This window comes from Lottia gigantea (assembly GCF_000327385.1).
Source record: "Lottia gigantea unplaced genomic scaffold LOTGIsca_224, whole genome shotgun sequence".
Lineage (NCBI taxonomy): Eukaryota > Metazoa > Mollusca > Gastropoda > Lottiidae > Lottia > Lottia gigantea.
In genome coordinates this window covers 2,263-21,304 of record NW_008708594.1, presented here as the reverse complement: position 1 = coordinate 21,304, position 19,042 = coordinate 2,263, and the positions used below count along the sequence as shown (strand labels likewise).

The following is a 19,042-nucleotide window of genomic DNA, read 5'->3' as shown; positions in this document are numbered from 1 at the left end:
CGTAACGTTTGACCACACACGTCACTAATACCGATCCTCAAACATCAATCATGCAAGACATTACGAAAGCAAATCTTCAAATCCACTGAAGATGTCACTTGCAGGTCAGTATCCAAATAAGAAAATATATACTTAGTTATACATTTAATGGTTTGTTTTGTCCTTATACATTGTACATTATATATATAAGAACACATACACAACACACGTAACGAAGGTTAGTCTGACACTACTTGATCAAAAATAGTGTCAAATATTCAAATAATGGTCGTCTATGATCAGAGAAACTTTTTTTTCCAAAGCAGTACCAGATTCTCTGAAAAATGAAATGTACACTTCGTTATGAAACTTTAAATATTTTTCTCGTCGTGATTTGTAACCTATGTTTATAAGACCGTTACACAGTGGAAAAATGTAGCGAATAATCTAACAAATAAGATTCGTTGCATCACCAACACACAAAACGTATCTGAGCAAAACCGATATACACGTATAAACATCGCCCAAGGAGACAAATTTATAAGCAGGCAAGTAAACCAACCGTTGGGATAACGAAGTTGCTCGTTACTCCATGTGTTACGTTCTGGCTCAACGTTTACGGTGTACACGTTCCCATCATTTTACACAATCATTACCAGATCACTCCAATTCAAACGCTTGTCACATCCCGAACGAGAATCACATCGCATTCTGATTCATCTGCTTGCACCATACCATCATCCTCAATCAACACCATCGACTGTACAATCTGAAAAGACGGATAAGAGAAAACCATTATTACAGTTATTATTTTCGCTGTTTTGTGGTCAAGGGTTAATAAAAATCTGCCAGTCAAAGGGTTAAATAACATAATCTATGTTTCTATACTGTCAATCATTCCTCATATACTCCACTGATGAAGTGTGTTATATTATTAACTCTTTCAACGTGGTTATTTCACGTAGGTTTGACGTTTATAAATTGAAATTCAAAAGCAGAAAATCAACATTTAATCAAAATGGGTTATCATACAACAAAAATAAAAAACAAAAGGAACTGCAAACGCACAGCTTTGGTTGTTTTGTACATACGAAAAAGACAACGGTACATCTGGGCGACCTGGAAATACCAATATAAATGTATAGTTGGAAATTTAGACACGGAACCTGAGTTGAGAGGATAAGTCGAATCTCAGATTGCCAATTGATGATGCGGAAGAGTAAACAAGACAATCATACCTATATGTATTAATCTATAATTAATTAAGCTAATTTCTACCTAATAAGAGACATAATTTTATATTATTAAATACATATGTTTATCAGGAATATTGATAGAATGTTGGCTCTTGATCAAATACCGGTAACACTATGACAATACAATGATATCACTTTCTAGTGCACATATTGTGGTATTTCTAAAATCAAATGCCACGTTACCATGTACATAAGTATAGTGTTTGACCTTTCTGTTGTATATTTTTGGTATATGAAGATGCATCTCAAACTGATTGCATATCACAGAATGTCATAATAACTATCAACGCATGTTACATCGAACATTATCACATGGAGAAACAGAGAAACCTGTCGAAACCGAAATCTAGGTACGCCAAAAATTTGATTTGAAATGAGTGAAATAGCTAACCTGTCTTCGAATTCAATCTTCAAGCTGAAGGATATCCAAGGAACAGTGTTAGAAGTTAAGGAGTTGATTTTAGTATTAAATATATGTAAATAGTCTTCAAAGTACTAGAAATGTAAGAAAATCGCAAAATTCCTTCAAAAATACTTCAAACTAGGAATTTTACTCACTATTTCCATATTTGTCTTTTTCTATATATCACAGAGTATTTTAAAATGACGACTCGTCATTCTAACATTCAAACGAGGATAATTTAAAGGCTCATTTCGACGGCAAATTGTAAACACTATTACTGATTGGCTTAGCTAAAAAAAATCCGTTTCTGAGACTGGTACGATTGGTCAAAAAGTAGCGTATTTGTCCCGCTAAGATCGATTTGGGTATACGCGACCTAGATCATACAGGGTGTGAAGGAACGTCACAGGCAATGTTGGCGTTTTCCAATAGTTAGTATGTTGTCTGTGTGAGGCGTTTGCATAGGAGTCTAGGAGTGCATAGTTCTATCCAATAATCCTTGGCAGAAACAAATAGAAGTCCTGTAAAAGTTATACATGTCAATCGACAGCTGAAAATTGAGAATGAGAATTGTTCTGTTGTCATTCTAAGAAACAACTCATATTTCACATTTTCCATAATTTTCCGAAATTTCCAAACTTACCTAACATCATTTTTTCAAATTTAGTGTTTAGCATTTAGCTCTATTATAATACAGAGGCGAGTCTTATACGAAGTTTGCATCGAAACATGCAACGTGTTCATACATACATTACAGGGACTGGAATTGCAGGAACCACATACCTCAAGACTCAAGATTGAAGTGGTGTAAATTGATGATATGAGTAACCCAGATACACATACAAATTTTACAAAACCTTTTTATAATCCCTTTCAACTATTGTAACCATATGCTCAAAAGATTAACAACTTTTAATATAATACACCTTTACTAACAGAATACTGACAATTAAATTGTTTAAAATCGCCTGTTAATTAGAACAGAATTTCAACTACATAGTATTTGTATTTTAGCCAATCCTTTTTGTTACATTAATCCGACCACCAACAATTACCAAGTTTGCGATATCAGCATTCGCTTGAAGCGAACGTTAACTTGTCATGTACCAACCAAGTTACATGTCGGGACCGATACATGAAGCCAATATTTTATTCATCAGAAGATCTAGGGTAGTACCTATATATTTTTGGTATGGCTTGATATGTCACTATGTCACCATGGCCTAAAATTTATTGGACCAAATTGACCCAGTATATGCAATATAGACATAAAAAACTATATTATAATCTATATTGATTTCGTATATTGTTTAATAATGTCATTGTTTCTGATGAGAATAACATAACGAGGACATCGACACAGGATTAATGTTTTATCCTGCATTAAACCATATCGATCATTTAGGCTAGATATTCGATACCTTGTATACAACCGGATACATTCTTGTTGGTCGTCCAATATGTAATGTTCTAGAATCAATTGTGGCGTGTCGGGTGGCAGTCCTTATCAATTCAAATCTCCACAAACTGACAATATTTAGATCAGAAAAGATGTCAAGTCAAGTATCTATGTTGGATCGCTCAAGATGGAAGTTTAATCAACAGGTATTCTAGGAAAGGGAGAGTGAGCATAGTCGGCCCAGTGGACTTGCCCCTATACGATCTTATACTTCAGACATGACACCCATCAAATTGAAACATCTGTATTAACTTCAAGGGAGACAACCCCTATACCAATTTTTACAAGCCGAATAGTGTCAATAGGTAACATTAACTGAGAGTCGATTTCGTGGCAAAACGTTTGCGGGGAAAAAATTCATATAAAATGGGTAGAGCTCCGCATCTTTCTATTGTTAGCTGTCCTCATGGTAACCTATGCTTTCAGACAGACAAAAAAACCTTCGAGATTCTACACAGGAATCCGTCTGTTAGACTGATTGATCGGGTATTGTATTTCGATGGCAATAAGCCGACTAATAACAGATAGATCAGAACACAGGAGAATATTCACGGCTAGTTACCAGATGGTGTCTCCCTAAGATATTGACAACTGGCTTAACCTCGTGAAGCTGAGAAGATATTCACAGATTGTCTTAGACTGAGACATGTAATGATGTTTTCCGTCTCAAAACCACAGCCTGTATGGCCAATGATAACAGATGAGATAGAAAGGTGTAAGAGTAATAAACCTGTGTCAATCAGCTTTCAAGCCTAGCAAGATAATATCGAAGGTGAAGATAGTGTGCTGCCGTATTCCTGTTATTATTTAAATGATTGTTGTCCTGTACGAGTATTTTCAACATGAGACTGGTACCAGAAAACAAAAAAGCCCAAATTAAACACTAGCAAGAGGAAACCATGTGACAATCCCAGAAATCTTCATTGAATGGATGAAGAGTCAGATCTGTCCGTTTTTGTATCAGTCCTGCATATAATGCCAACGTTTCACTTGTATCAATCCCTTGCGCTAAGAGGACGAAACCATAGGGAAATCTGCAATAAACTGGACAAGCATTAGGATCCATCCGTTTTCGTTGGATTGTCTATATACTGATCTTGAAATGCCATAAAGTACACTGAAACGTACCCTGCCTATTAACAATGGCATAGATTCTGGACACCCTATTTCGAAATTCCACAAACCCCTCAATGCATGAAACTTGGTCAAGGACGCAATAGTCAAAATACCTCTACGACCTCCTCACCAACAATGGTGTGCGTAATACATCCAAGAACATGTAAAGAACCGGCTGTGGTAGGTCGACGATATGGAACCCTGTGATTGATGAGAAACCAGAAGCCCGCTGAACTACCAGATTTATCTGATTTATATTATACCGTGATACATGACAATGAAATAATATCCCATGAAATTAGATACATATTATAAATCTTTCTATTTCTTTTCTTTTAGCTAACTACAGTTCGTAGTCACGTGTTGTGGATACAATATCAAGAATCGTGATGAATGGTTTAAAAACGATGGTCAAACGAAATATAGCCTAATTATCAAAGTATTCGATCTTAAAGGCAATTTTTTGGATGTCTAATTGTTTCTTCTGTAAAAGACTGGATATTATGAAAAATTTGCAGAACTAAAGATCTTACAAAATTGACAAGATGTAACAGATGCTCCTGTGAGTTCTTTTCAGATAGATCAATTCTGAAAGTCAAACATTGTTTCCAAACCCAAATCGTCAGCCTGCTACGATTATTGCCAAACTCATAATGTTGACAAATGTTAGTCATCATCCAATGTCTTGACGAGTTGTATATCTGAAACACTTGGAAGCAGGAGATAAGATCATGAATCAAAACCCTTATAGAGATAAACAAACTACTGGCATATAAAATCAGTTTCTTCTCAAAAAGGTGGAGTTAATCGAAACGTAAAACATAACTCACTGGTCGTAAATAATAACAAAACAAAACAAAAACTAAAAACAGTTGATCTCAAAGAGTTGGTGTAAACCTTAAATTAAACATACAAGGTCAATTGTCACAGGTTTGTTATAGAGACATCTGTCGAAACTAACAACTAAAAATAGTTTAAATGTTGGCGAACATCTGGTACTAATATTGAATTACTCTTTAAAGAAAACAGAAATACTGTTTTAAAGTTATCAGGCATGTAATACGGTACCGTTGTAAAGTTACTAGGCATGTAAACTCTGCGAAAAGTGCAGAATTGACTTCGTGATAGCTATAAAAAGGATACAGAGTTAACAAAACCCAGTCTCAAAGCTGTTCTTGAACATAATATTCATCATAACTCGAGCGCCACTGTGTAATCGAACTTCATTTGTGACTTCAGTCCAAATAAAACATTGATTTAATAAAATCTATTCAACTTCTTTATGTGTCATATAGTATTCAGATAGTAAATAAATAAGTGAGCAGTATAACATTTCTGTAGACAAGATACAGTAACAAAACGACACCTTAGTGCACAAACTGCAGCTTCGTAACTCTCATGGGGCCTTACCGTTCCCAACCTCTAAAAGAGAGAAACCACCTGTACCTCCTTCACCTGTCGCAGATCCCTCAGTTAGCGTTCAACGCACTGTGCGACCCGAAGCTCTAAGAGTCAACAAATGTAAAATAACAAAAACAAAAACAACACTTAAAACTTGAGATACATGTTGGCCTTGAAGTCAATCTTATTACAAATAGAAAGATAAAATTGTCACATCGTGGTTAACAAGACATCTGGTAAAACTACAACACTTGAAAAACAGACGAAACTCCTTCAGATACTTTCTACTTCTACAACTTCGTTCGAATTCCAGACGCTTTTCAGAATTATGTACTTGAAGGTCAATTTCAGATTTCTCTAAAACACTAACTTGAGTGAGGCTAGTCTGGCCAGTATTAGCAAATAAGAGGACAGTCTCGTATGGTGCCTATTATGATTAATAGTCATTTTCTTAAAAGAACAACATATTAAGTATATAAGATTGGCTATTTATTCATTTTAGCCTCGGCATGTGTCTGTATTTGTATAATCAAATAAAATATTGGGGTAAAAAAGCTACTTTTCTACCCATGGTATACTGAGACATCCTTGAGTGCATCTCTCTATCTAGGTTCTGCCAAGGCTCAGCAGTTATCATAGGCGAACATACTCAATTTCGCCCCCACTCCCCCCTCCTCCTCGGACGTAAACCTGGCTCTGCCACTGTTTGCTACTGCCTATATCTATAATATATGACAGGAATGGGTTTACACGGTACCGTACTTATACACTATAGAATGACAGAATCTGTTACAGAGTATGAAACACGTTATTCAAGACAAAGAACTATATGGTAATATAATAGGTAATATACATCTAAAGCTTAACGTTCGTCAATATGACAACGCTTCAATATCATAAAGAGTACATTTTTCTTACCTTTTAGATTAGAACGAGTTCTATATTTTATAACCTTCCTTAAACTACATTATAATATAATTTGATCACTCAATCGGCGAAACAAAAAGACCACGCGGGTTGACTCGTTTCCGGTTCGTTGCTTGCAGACGACATACAAGAATAAAGGCGGGGTCGTTTCAGAATAGCTTATTTGTTGTAGTAAGTGGAGATAATTCAGAATTGTGAATGAAAAAAATTGTTAAGTTGAATGATTCAGACTACAAATAAAATCTCAATAGTTGATTGTTCGATCTATTATTTTCTTTTATTTCCTCAGAGAATTAGATATGATTAAATTACTCGCTACCATTACAGTGGTAAATTTAATATATGATCAATTAACCTACTACCTATTGTGAAATAATGAACCAATGAAATAAATATGATAAATCTACTGATATCACTAGTTTAGTCAGTGTCTCTAACTCCATAAGATATAGAAGGGTATAATCATTGACTATTGGTTTGATTGACGGATGATTTTTCTTTTGATAGATTTTATCTACGGAAATTCCAATTTCGATTCTATGATGGATCACACTGCTTCATCGAATTCGGTGCACCATTAATACGATAAACAACATTGGATAAACGAACTATGATGGTTTAAAACATGTTATTGATTGATAATTGGAGTTTATAATTCCTGTACATCTATACCTAAGTAGAATGTCAACATTGTATAATGTCTGATTAGAATACAATTAATCAACCTCGTGTTTGATGATAAATAGAAAAGTTGCAACCATTACTAGTCCATACAAAACAAAATTAGTTTAGTACCGGTCGTTTTTGTTTAAATATATACACGGAGTTGTGTGCTAGTCTACTTTTTCTCCGAGTTTTTGTCACTGGAAGCAATAATCAGTGCCTCTTTGGATTCTTTAGGTCCATCAGTGTCTGTGTGGAAGAACACCCCAAGACGAGGTTTGTGGTATTAGCAACGGTCCATCAGTGTCTGTGTGGAAGAACACCCCAAGACGAGGTTTGTGGTATTAGCAACGGTCCATCAGTGTCTGTGTGGAAGAACATCCCAAGACGAGGTTTGTGGTATTAGCAACGGTCCATCAGTGTCTGTGTGGAAGAACACCCCAAGACGAGGTTTGTGGTATTAGCAACGGTCCATCAGTGTCTGTGTGGAAGAACACCCCAAGACGAGGTTTGTGGTATTAGCAACGGTCCATCAGTTTCTGTGTGGAAGAACATCCCACGACGAGGTTTGTGGTATTAGCAACGGTCCATCAGTGTCTGTGTGGAAAAACATCCCAAGACGAGGTTTGTGGTATTAGCAACGGTCCATCAGTGTCTGTGTGGAAGAACATCCCAAGACGAGGTTTGTGGTATTTGCAACGGTCCATCAGTGTCTGTGTGGAAAAACACCCCGAGTCAAGGTGTGTGGTATCAGCAACGGTCCATCAGTGTCTGTGTGGAAAAACATCCCAAGACGAGGTTTGTGGTATATGCAACGGTCCATCAGTGTCTGTGTGGAAAAACATCCCAAGACGAGGTTTGTGGTATTAGCAACGGTCCATCAGTGTCTGTGTGGAAAAACACCCCGAGTCAAGGTGTGTGGTATAAGCAACGGTCCATCAGTGTCTGCGTGGAAGAACATCCAGAGACGAGGTTTGTGGTGTTAGCAAGGTCCATCAGTGTTTGTGGGGAAGAACTTCAATAAGAACTGTCAAGCGGAATATCCAAATCGGACCGTAACAATAGCAGTAACAATAACAGGTGTTTTCTATAACACCTAACAGCTTATGTCGTTGTTGACGATTTCTTCGTGATTGGATACTGACTGGAACCAAATCGGTAACTAACGGCAGTAAACGTATCAGGTATCCAACATGTCCAATCGCATAAATGATTCCACAATGCCTAAAATTGATATCGTTGACACTAGAGCAACGCTGAAACCAGCGATCATCTTTATGAAATATATTGGAATGTACAGGGAAAGAAATGAGGTCAAAAGTTGTAAGAAGGCACTGGTTAATTCGTTACAGATAGTGTATATTGTCGTGATACAGATTCTATTCATGGCCATGACGGCTAAATACGTTTTAGTAGTTTTTAAAGAACAGAAGCTCGGTCGGCTTTTACCACTGTTTGCAATATCCGTGAATAGTGGGGGAATTACTTTTATTTCATTAGCTGCTCAGTTAACCTTTAACAAAAATTATGAGAGGTTTGTAGCAGCCTTTGACGATCACCAAAGGAAATTTGGAGTTTTGAAGTTCGCATCAATCTCTAAGAAAATGGTAAAAGTGGCAATTATTGTAATGTTGTGCTTAAGTTCTCTATATTCGGCTTGGTACACTTATTTATTATACACCGGTAAACATGAATTGGAAAATGTTCTGTTCCCGTTTAATTTTGATAACTGGACAAACACAGTTGTCGCCTTTACCTTACTACTGTTACATCAAGGGTACCAAATGTGTCATTGGCATGCCATATCGTCCATTGCTTATTATACGTTCATCGTTATTCTGATAGAGTTTACAGTCCTTGCTACGAACCTAAAGGATGTAATGAAAAAGCACGTGCAAACGAAAACAGTTGACCCAGATTTTGGGAATGTTATGGAGACGTTACGACAGAGACACTTAAGCCTTATAAATATAGTGGGTCTTACCAATTCTTTGGTAGCACATCTTCTTTTCGCTATATTCACTGCCTGTATACCTATCATGTGCTTTGTATTATATGGAACTATAAGAGGTGTTCTCTCGTGGTACGAATTGAATTTAATAGCAACCATTGCTTTGAGTTATTTATTTGTTCCGGCTTTTACCCTGGTTGTTGGCTCCTTCATTACCTTAAAGGTTAGTCCGTGTACGTCTTATCTCGTTTATCACACCACCTGTCATTGATACAAATGAAAGGAGCTGCAAAAAGCATCTAGTCGTTCGGACGGGACTACAGGCTGTGTACTTTAAAGATACCTCGACAGTTGGAAATTAAAAAAGGAGGTCAATGCCACTGTCCTGGCAAAATTTCCCTAATTGCACCCTGAATGGCATTGCCCGTCTCCATTGGCCCGCATGGTGTAGAAAGGTCGGACGTAAAACTCCATTCATTTGATTTCATTTGTTTAAACGAAATATTTCCCATAGTATTTAGAATGAAAAGTAAAGCTGGTCCACAAGTCAAATATAGTCTTGTTCTGCGAGGGGTGACTATCTGGAAAATAACTTAACATGGACAACTAGCTCGTTAACAGCAATTCCCCGCTTGTTTTCTTATCATTTATTTATATATTGTAACTTGAGAATAGATATATATATATTCATATATTCAACATAGAAACTTTGACCCTATTTTACGTACTGTTTATATTTACATGCATGAATAGATAATCATCCTCTGTTCTACTTAAATCACAATTCCAGGCACATGAACCACTGTCGTATTTGGTGGACATAGATGTTGAAACAGTCTCTGAGAAGGGATATAGATCGGTATGTATCCAGATACCAGATACCAGATATCAATTGGTCAGTAAGAATCGAAGGGTTTCCCAAAATATATGCCCACCTAGAAGAAACTGCCAATTGAGCGCATCTTATCTTTATCAACAAATACCATCTCAACATAATATGTTGTCTATTTTTGAATTTAAGGGCAATTATTCATAAATGTTACTACGCAACAAGAAGGACGACAATTGGCAGAGTGATTCATAAATTATGCTGACAATTTGGAAACATACCAATAATAATAATAATACCACTCAATCAATATTAGTTGTTTGGAATCTCCAAATTTAATAATGAGTTGAAGCGTGCCGGCGCAATCAAATATTATCAGTGTTAGTGATTTATATTCCATTTATGTTAAATGATAATATGTGAATTGAATTCGGAGGGCCACAGCCAGGTCATCCCCTCCTCTCCACCAGTGAGTAAAATAAGATGGATATAAAATACCATGTCGGTGGCTAACAATATGTTGCACTATTTTGTAGGTATCGTTATTTATCAGTCGATTAACAGCATCTAAAATAGGATTTACAGTATATGAAATGTTCACCCTAGATGTTACAGCTATTCTCATGGTAAACATTCTGATATATTACTATGTATATCTTAGTCTCAAAAACGGGAATCTTTATAGCTTAGTCAATCGGTATTAGTATGCACAGCTCGCCGTCGAAATTTGAGACTTCAAATCCACGTGCGTCCAGAATTATCTGCGTTGGAAAGTTAAAAATACGAGTTGTCTTTTCCTGAGACACTGCCATATAGAAAAGACATCTATAGAAATAGGTAAAGATATTCCTAGTTTGAGATATTTGTGAAGGAATTTCTAGTACTTCTGAAGACTATTTACATACATTCAAGACTCAAATCAACACCCGAAAAGGTTGATCTGTCCCTTTAAAAACATACAGGAGGTTGCGGGGGTTTTTAATCTCAACTGACCAGCTGCACCAAACAGCTATTTTCACGCCATATTTTGCTTTCGATTGGTCAGAGTAAAAACCAACTTGGGATCAACGCGACTATTGTTTAACTACGATGGAAAACTTCCGGACTTATTAAACAAACAGAATTCTTTTAGATAATTTATAGTAATTTTATTAAGAGAAGGGAAGTAATTCACGTTCATGTCTGGATAGTTTTTCCTCTAATTTTAGCTTTCGGGTACACTGGTAACGTACGCTGTGGTGATAATACAGTTCAGTTGAAGATCCAAACTACAGATGCTACAGGATACAGCTTGGTTATGGACTTAGTTAGAAGTGATGTATATACCACAGTGCATAATGGAATTCCTACTAGAATTCAAAACTTGTTGCTGGAACTTTAGCCAAATATTTCTTAAAGACCTAATTAATTCTTTCTGATAACAGTAGCACAAACTCTATATTTATACTCTGCTATAGAAACACTGACCTAGGTCACAAGTATTAGTTGTTATAGGAGATACTCTAACTATATAAACACTGACCTGGTCACAAGTATTAGTTGTTAGGTGAGATACTCTATCTATATAAACACTGACCTGGGTCACAAGTATTAGTTGTAATAGGAGATACTCAAACTATATAAACACTGACCTAGGTCACAAGTATTAGTTGTTAGGGGAGATACTCTATCTATAGAAGCACTGACCGAGGTCACAGGTATTAGTTGTTATAGGAGATACTCTATCTATATAAACACTGACCTGGGTCACAAGTATTAGTTGTAATAGGAGATACTCTATCTATAGAAGCACTGACCTGGGTCACAAGCATTAGTTGTAATAGGAGATACTCTATCTATAGAAGCACTGACCTAGGTCACAAGTATTAGTTGTTAGGGGAGATACTCTAACTATATAAACACTGACCTAGGTCACAAGTATTAGTTGTAATAGGAGATACTCTATCTATATAAACACTGACCTGGTCACAAGGATTAGTTGTAATAGGACATACTCTATCTATATAAACACTGACCTGGTCACAAGGATTAGTTGTAATAGGACATACTCTATCTATATAAACACTGACCTGGGTCACAAGTATTTGTTGTAATAGGAGATACTCTATCTATATAAACACTGACCTAGGTCTCAAGTATTTGTTGTTAGGGGAGATACTCTAACTATATAAACACTGACCTAGGTCACAAGTATTTGTTGTAATAGGAGATACTATATCTATATAAACACTGATCTGGGTCACAAGTATTTGTTGTAATAGGAGATACTCTATCTATATAAACACTGACCTGGGTCACAAGTATTAGTTGTAATAGGATATACTCTATCTATATAAACACTGACCTAGGTCACAAGTATTTGTTGTAATAGGAGATACTCTAACTATATAAACACTGTCCTGGGTCACAAGTATTAGTTGTAATAGGAGATACTCTAACTATATAAACACTGACCTAGGTCACAAGTATTAGTTGTAATAGGAGATACTCTAATTATATAAACACTGACCTAGGTCACAAGGATTAGTTGTAATAGGAGATACTCTAACTATATAAACACTGACCTGGGTCACAAGTATTTGTTGTAATAGGAGATACTCAAACTATATAAACACTGACCTGGGTCACAAGTATTTGTTGTAATAGGAGATACTCTAACTATATAAACACTGACCTGGGTCACAAGTATTAGTTGTAATAGGAGATACTCTAACTATATAAACACTGACCTAGGTCACAAGTATTAGTTGTAATAGGAGATACTCTAATTATATAAACACTGACCTAGGTCACAAGGATTAGTTGTAATAGGAGATACTCTAACTATATAAACACTGACCGGGGTCACAAGTATTTGTTGTAATAGGAGATACTCTAACTATATAAACACTGACCTAGGTCACAAGTATTAGTTGTAATAGGAGATACTCTAATTATATAAACACTGACCTAGGTCACAAGGATTAGTTGTAATAGGAAATGCTCTATCTATAGAAGTCATACAGATATCAGAGTGAAAATAAATCAGTTTAAATGAAATACTTATACTGAAAAGTATTGATGTAATTATTACTTTTGAAGTAAAATCCTTCACAAAGTCATTATATTCTCTGTTGATGGAATAGATTTATATCGGTGAAAGTTTGATTGTTTGTAATTCTCTGCATCTTGTAATTGTTTCAATAAAACATGATGATTTAGATTGTTGTATTAATTTAAGGTATTGAACAACGTTAAAATCTAATGGATTTGTGATTATAATACGTGAAACCAATTCATTCAATTTATTGCAAGGATTGTGTTTACTTTAACTAAATCAAACTGTTTTAACTACACCCAATGGTCCAGCTTAATAGATATATACTGTAGTATGGAATTATTAAGCTTTCAACAACCGATTTGCTGCAGTATTCTCTGTTTGTAAAGTAATCTTCTGAAGCAATTAATGTATTGATCACACATTTCGCACATGAGAGACACGATACATTTAATCATTCGACTACAAATATCAAAATATAGATCAACTTCAGTTCCTGATTATTTGAGCTGATCTAAAGCGGATTCAAGACAAGGAATAGAATAATGTTGTAAGGAATAACACAACGGTGAAAGTCTCAATTTATTTAATAGTTAGTGTATGAATCATCTGATTTTTTTGATTATTTGAAGCGATCTCAGGAGCTGGAAATAAAATTGGGAGGATCCACTTCCGGTTTTATGTATTTGAATGCAACAAACACCATGAGTGACAAGACGCCGGAAAGAAAATTAGTAAACATTGGAGAGCTTTTTCGACCTATCATCACTTTTGGAAAAATCACGTGCTTATTCGGTGGATTTTCGAAAGGAAGAGGAATTGGTAACCGTATAATTCGAGTTGTTGGGTGTTTCTATTTTGCTGTAACCCAGTTGTTGATATGGGCAATGACAGCAAAATACGGCGTGGTGCTATTCAGAGAGCAAGATGCTGGGCGGATCATACCGCTATTAGCCTTGTTCGCCTTCAATCTTGGGGGTTCGTATTTCTCTTTCGGAGCCTTTCTCTCATTTTGTGAGAAATTTGAAGAACTATCCAAAGATTTTTACAACCATCAGAAAAAATTTGGAACAATAGCCATTCATAGGCACACAACTATTGTACTTAAATGCAATACCGGATTTAATGTAGCCTCTAGTGTATCTAACGCTATCTGGATGTGCACTATGTATTATTGGTTTGGACGAAAGGATTTAGAAAGGTTGATTTATCCCTTAAATTTTAACACTCCTCTGAGCACCGGCATTTCTATTACGCTCTTATTCCTTCACCAGCTTTTTGTGGGATCTCATTTAAACATCATGGCCTACACCTCATGTGGCATGTTTTACATTGTTTATGCCACTTTTAAAACAGTGTCCAAAAATGTTCAAAATGTCGTCGATAAAATCGTAGCAGAAGGCGAACCAGCCAGTGAAAATGTGATTGAATCTTTTCGACAAGAACATAACAGCGCAGTTCAGATTCTAGAACATGTCAACACTATGCTACGTCATTATTTATTTAGTATATTTTTGACGTGTGTACCTATTGTATTATTCGCCTTATATGGTGTGATAAGAAAGCTGTTGACCAGATATGAAACGTTTTTAGTGATGTCTGTGGCTTTTGTTTATTTCCATCAAGTTGTTATATTCATGGTATTTGGGGCGCTTATAGCATTACAAGTAAGTAATTACAACCACGAGCATTGCTCAATGGAAGCGAACCAGAGTAAAACGTGTTTCGAGTAAAAAGTGTTTCGAACTCATAGCACCTACTTTACTAGCAAGCAGCAATTCTCAATACCATTATATGATATAGATATATCATTGTGTTAAAGGATAAATTTCGCTCCCTTTCTTTGTAATAAACTAACTCACGTAATCCCTTTATATTTCAGGCTCAGAGTCCATTAGATAAGTTATTAAGTATAGATGCCAGGAGGATATCAGATGGGGGCTTTAAATCTGTAAGTATCATCTAATAAGATCTTCCACATGAGTTTTACCTCAATTGACTACCAGAATCGTCTCTTAAAACATCCGAAACTATTATATACCCCTACCGTGTTTCACTTCGTCAGGTAAATCTCGTATCAGGTAATACATATTCGTTATGTGACGTGATTTTCAAACCACCCAATCAAAATGCTTCTATATACGGTTCATTTTGTTATTATGTACACACACTCACGAATGAAAGAATATTATACGTTTTGGTACCGCCCCCTACAAAACACACAAATAACCATGACAAATCTCCAATATTTTCAATGACATCTAATTATAGTTCATGTGGTGTATTTGGTATTTATTATAATCTCCATGCTCACAATGTCAAGCTATTACGAACTTCGTCTTATACTTTGGGACCCTATGGTTGCTAACATTTCACTATGAATACAAAATAGACAATTCTTTTTTGTTTCAGATGAGGCTGTTCATTGATCGTTTAAAAGGTTCTGTGATAGGATTTAGAGTGTATGAATTATTGACCTTAGACACCTCAGCTATCTTAATGGTAATGCTCTTTTAAAACAAATATCCCTTGAATCAATTGACGAGGCCTACCGACCGTTTTGACACTACAATCCCCTAATGTGTTTACGATACCTTTCGGGTACTCCTTTACTCGCTAAATGCAACACGAAGAACGCAATATCTTTATATTATAAAGCTAGGTAAATGGTTTATTAACGCCAGGAATGTCTGATATACCCACTAGTTATTATACAACTTTGCCTTTTTAGAAAATGTCCAAGGTATCCTGCTGATGAACATTGACCTTTACCTTTCAGTTTGTCGGTACGCTGGTCACTTATACAGTGGTGATGTTACAGTTCACTACTGAACCACAATCCAGTGATTTAGTATCAAACAGCACCAATACAACAATGTTATAGAGTGACTACACCATTGTTATAGAGTGACTACACCATTGTTATAGAGTGACTACACCATTGTTATAGAGTGACTACACCATTGTTATAGAGTGACTACATCATTGTTATGGAGTGACTTATACAGAGCTGATGTTACAGTTCACTGCTGAACAACACCAATACAATATTAAATAACGGACACAATTTTAGGGTATACTACTCCTTAGTTTTATTACAATACAATATTATTAGAGATGGTCAAATCATCATGGCATGACATAGTTTTCTTGAAGCCATTATTCGGTTGTGGAAAACACGACGTTAGACAAGAAATCGGAATGGTTTTATTTTATCTAATATACAGACATGAAAGACTTAAAACAACTTTTGTATTTCTTCTAAAATATTTTGACGTATTATCGTAAATTCATAAAATGATTACACAACAATTCTATCGAGAGAACTTAGTGATATGATACATACTGATTGATTACGATCGTTAGATCAAGTTCGGAAATGCAGACAGGCGATACGACAGATTGGTAACTTCAACAAAACAGTCAGCACAGTACCTAGAAATAAAACATGAAATAAAACTACGTCTTTTAACAGTCCTAAGGGCAACGTACAGCAGCGCAAAATGAGGAAGTGTTAAAAACTTTAGGTAGCATTTAAAGATGAAGAGTCCTAAGCAACGGTTTAGGATGGTCCTTGGTTTGTTGCGCAATGGTAGACTTCTTCTCCTGTCAGTCTCTTACATCTCTGCCAAGATATTAAACTATGAACCGACAGGTAAGCGAGATTAAACAAAGTCCCCCTGTGGTAACTGTAACCAAAACATATATCCCATATATTGAATGTTGCAGAAGCACGCCCAAAAAACTAATCGTGTCTGATAAATTATCTGTAGAAATATACTCACTGCCACATATGAGTCCACCAATAACGTAGAATACTGTTTGCCAACCAAAGGACAACGGAGCCTTGACTATCAGTGGTACAGCCAATCCACCAAGTAATATATTTATTTATCCCACACAAGCTTTTATGTCATATAGATTTCCATGTCCGCGCTTGTCTCCAAAGTACGCAGTTGTTATCTCAGTTCGTGCTGGACAGAATATGCTGCATCTTTCAACGGCTGTATCTGTCCATGATAACTATTGGATAATATTCTGGCGTACTTCATGGATTTTATTAGCTTTCACATTTGATTCAGAATAATATACACACTGCGGTTATATTGCATGAGAAGCAAAGCTAAGACCACAACATTTTGACCTCATTTCATTAACATAAATATAACACATTTGTTCCCCAAGTTACAGATTTAAAGTTAAAGCCACTCGAGCTGTCTTATAACTCCTTGTTAATGAAATTTCTGCCGATTTTGTCTATACGTAATAGACAAGTATCCATGTATTCGAGTATGTCAGAAAAGAATACTTACCGAACCAGTCCATATTAAGGAAAAATAGAAGAAAATATAGAAAATATGCAGATCCAAACATCGTCTTGACTGCCAGGGGCGTTAAGATAAATATATTGGAAAGTAAACAGGACAAGGCGTTCACCCAAATTAAATACCATATTCTAGGTAGAAACTGAACTTGATAAATTGTAAACAACAAGATGATACAAGGAATATACGTCCATAGAAATGTTATCTGAAAATAATAATAATAATAGAAATTAAAGGGACAGATGCACCATTCTTTTTGACCAATCTTATTTTAGTCTGAGAAACTGGAATTTTTTAATTTTTAGCTATGCCAATCTTTCACAGCTCACCGTCGACATTCGAGCCTTCAAACCCATGTGTGTCAAGAATTACCCGCGTTTGAATGTTAAAATGACGACTTAAGGTACTCAGTGATAGAAAAGTCCTATACAGAAATTGTGAGTAAAATTCCTAGTATGAGATATTTTGGAAGGAAGTTTGCGATTTTGGTACATTTCTAGTACTACTGAAAACTATTTACACATACTCAAATCAACCCCCAAAATGACCCGACTGTCCATTTAAACATATTCAGCCTTCCTGTGCTCCGTGCTGCATCAGCATACACCTAGATTCGACCGAATACGTGCTCTCTCGAGCCGGGATCGCCGAGCCATTGGTGTGTATCTGCGGGTACTTGAGCTTACTTGTCACGTGTCTATCTATCGAACGTTCGTTTTCCGTGTCTTTTCTATTGGTCGAGACTCAAGTGGGTCAAAAAAAATATGGCGTTTGGTGGAGATTCAGGACTACAATTGGTCCGTGCATAAAAGCAAAACAATCCTTGATGCAACTGGGATATAATTCTCATAATCGGCAAGGATGACAGCTGTAAATACTCATACGGATTTGATCAAGTCTTACCTTAATACCGCATCTATCTGCTGATAGTCCAAGAATCAATCGAAATACTGTAGCGGTAAAGGCCACACTGGAACCCACGGCAGTTAGGAACTGGTCATCTTTGATAAATGTCTGACCAAAACTCTGGAATACAGAAAATTGAATGCATAAAACGCAGACTACTCGTCTATACCAATACCGTAAGACGTAAGTATACAGTAAGAAGAGCAAAAGAGAAATAATTATTTGTTTCGTTTCATTTTTAAAGTCTTTGATTCTATAATAATGACGTCACCAAATATTGAATAGTTTCGTTTAGTAGTTAATGCGTGTATTCAACTTTATTCCTTTGGCGCAGTTGTGTACATATGGGGCGATAGGGCGGTTGGGTGGTTGGGGCATTAAAGATTTAAACTCCACCAGGGTATACCTTGTAAACAGCTTGAATAAAGATAAATGCTGCCACTCCAAAACACACAATGAACTACAGAATATAAGCTCTAAAATCCTTCAGAGTCTCCTTCGTGGTCACATCTTCTGATTCAACTGATCTACAAATAGAGCAAGCATATAACAACGTATTACCTTTTTTTAGTTTCCATCAAGCTATTACGAATTTCAGCATATATCTTGACTGCAATAGATATCTATTTAAATGCAAGCGATTACATCCAAGCAGGGCTTCGACAGAAAATCTGCAAACAATAAGCCATAATGTTTACAGTCTTTCAGTCTAGGCAGGAAAAAAACGAATTAAAGTAAAAGATTTTACCCGCAATTACCTGTATTTTTCGAAAACATTTCACGTGCCTCA

At 36.0% G+C, this 19,042-nt stretch overlaps 2 protein-coding genes across 2 annotated transcripts; one reads left to right on the top strand and one right to left on the bottom strand.

Annotated features, from left to right (window-relative positions):
• Window positions 1-8,424: 8,424 nt before the first annotated feature.
• Window positions 8,425-15,905, top strand: LOTGIDRAFT_174896 (hypothetical protein; the record flags this gene model as incomplete). Its single annotated transcript, XM_009054769.1, has 7 exons — window positions 8,425-9,378; window positions 9,946-10,014; window positions 10,521-10,610; window positions 13,654-14,688; window positions 14,904-14,972; window positions 15,434-15,523; window positions 15,801-15,905. The coding sequence occupies 7 exons, from the start codon at window positions 8,425-8,427 to the stop codon at window positions 15,903-15,905; spliced, it is 2,412 nt and encodes an 803-aa protein (XP_009053017.1).
• Window positions 15,906-16,388: 483 nt separating this feature from the next.
• On the bottom strand, window positions 16,389-18,372 carry LOTGIDRAFT_174895 (hypothetical protein; the record flags this gene model as incomplete). Its single annotated transcript, XM_009054768.1, has 3 exons — window positions 16,389-16,456; window positions 17,335-17,551; window positions 18,250-18,372. Coding segments are annotated over 3 exons (408 nt in total), but the record flags the coding sequence as incomplete, so codon positions are not given.
• Between the last annotated feature and the right edge of the window lie 670 nt (window positions 18,373-19,042).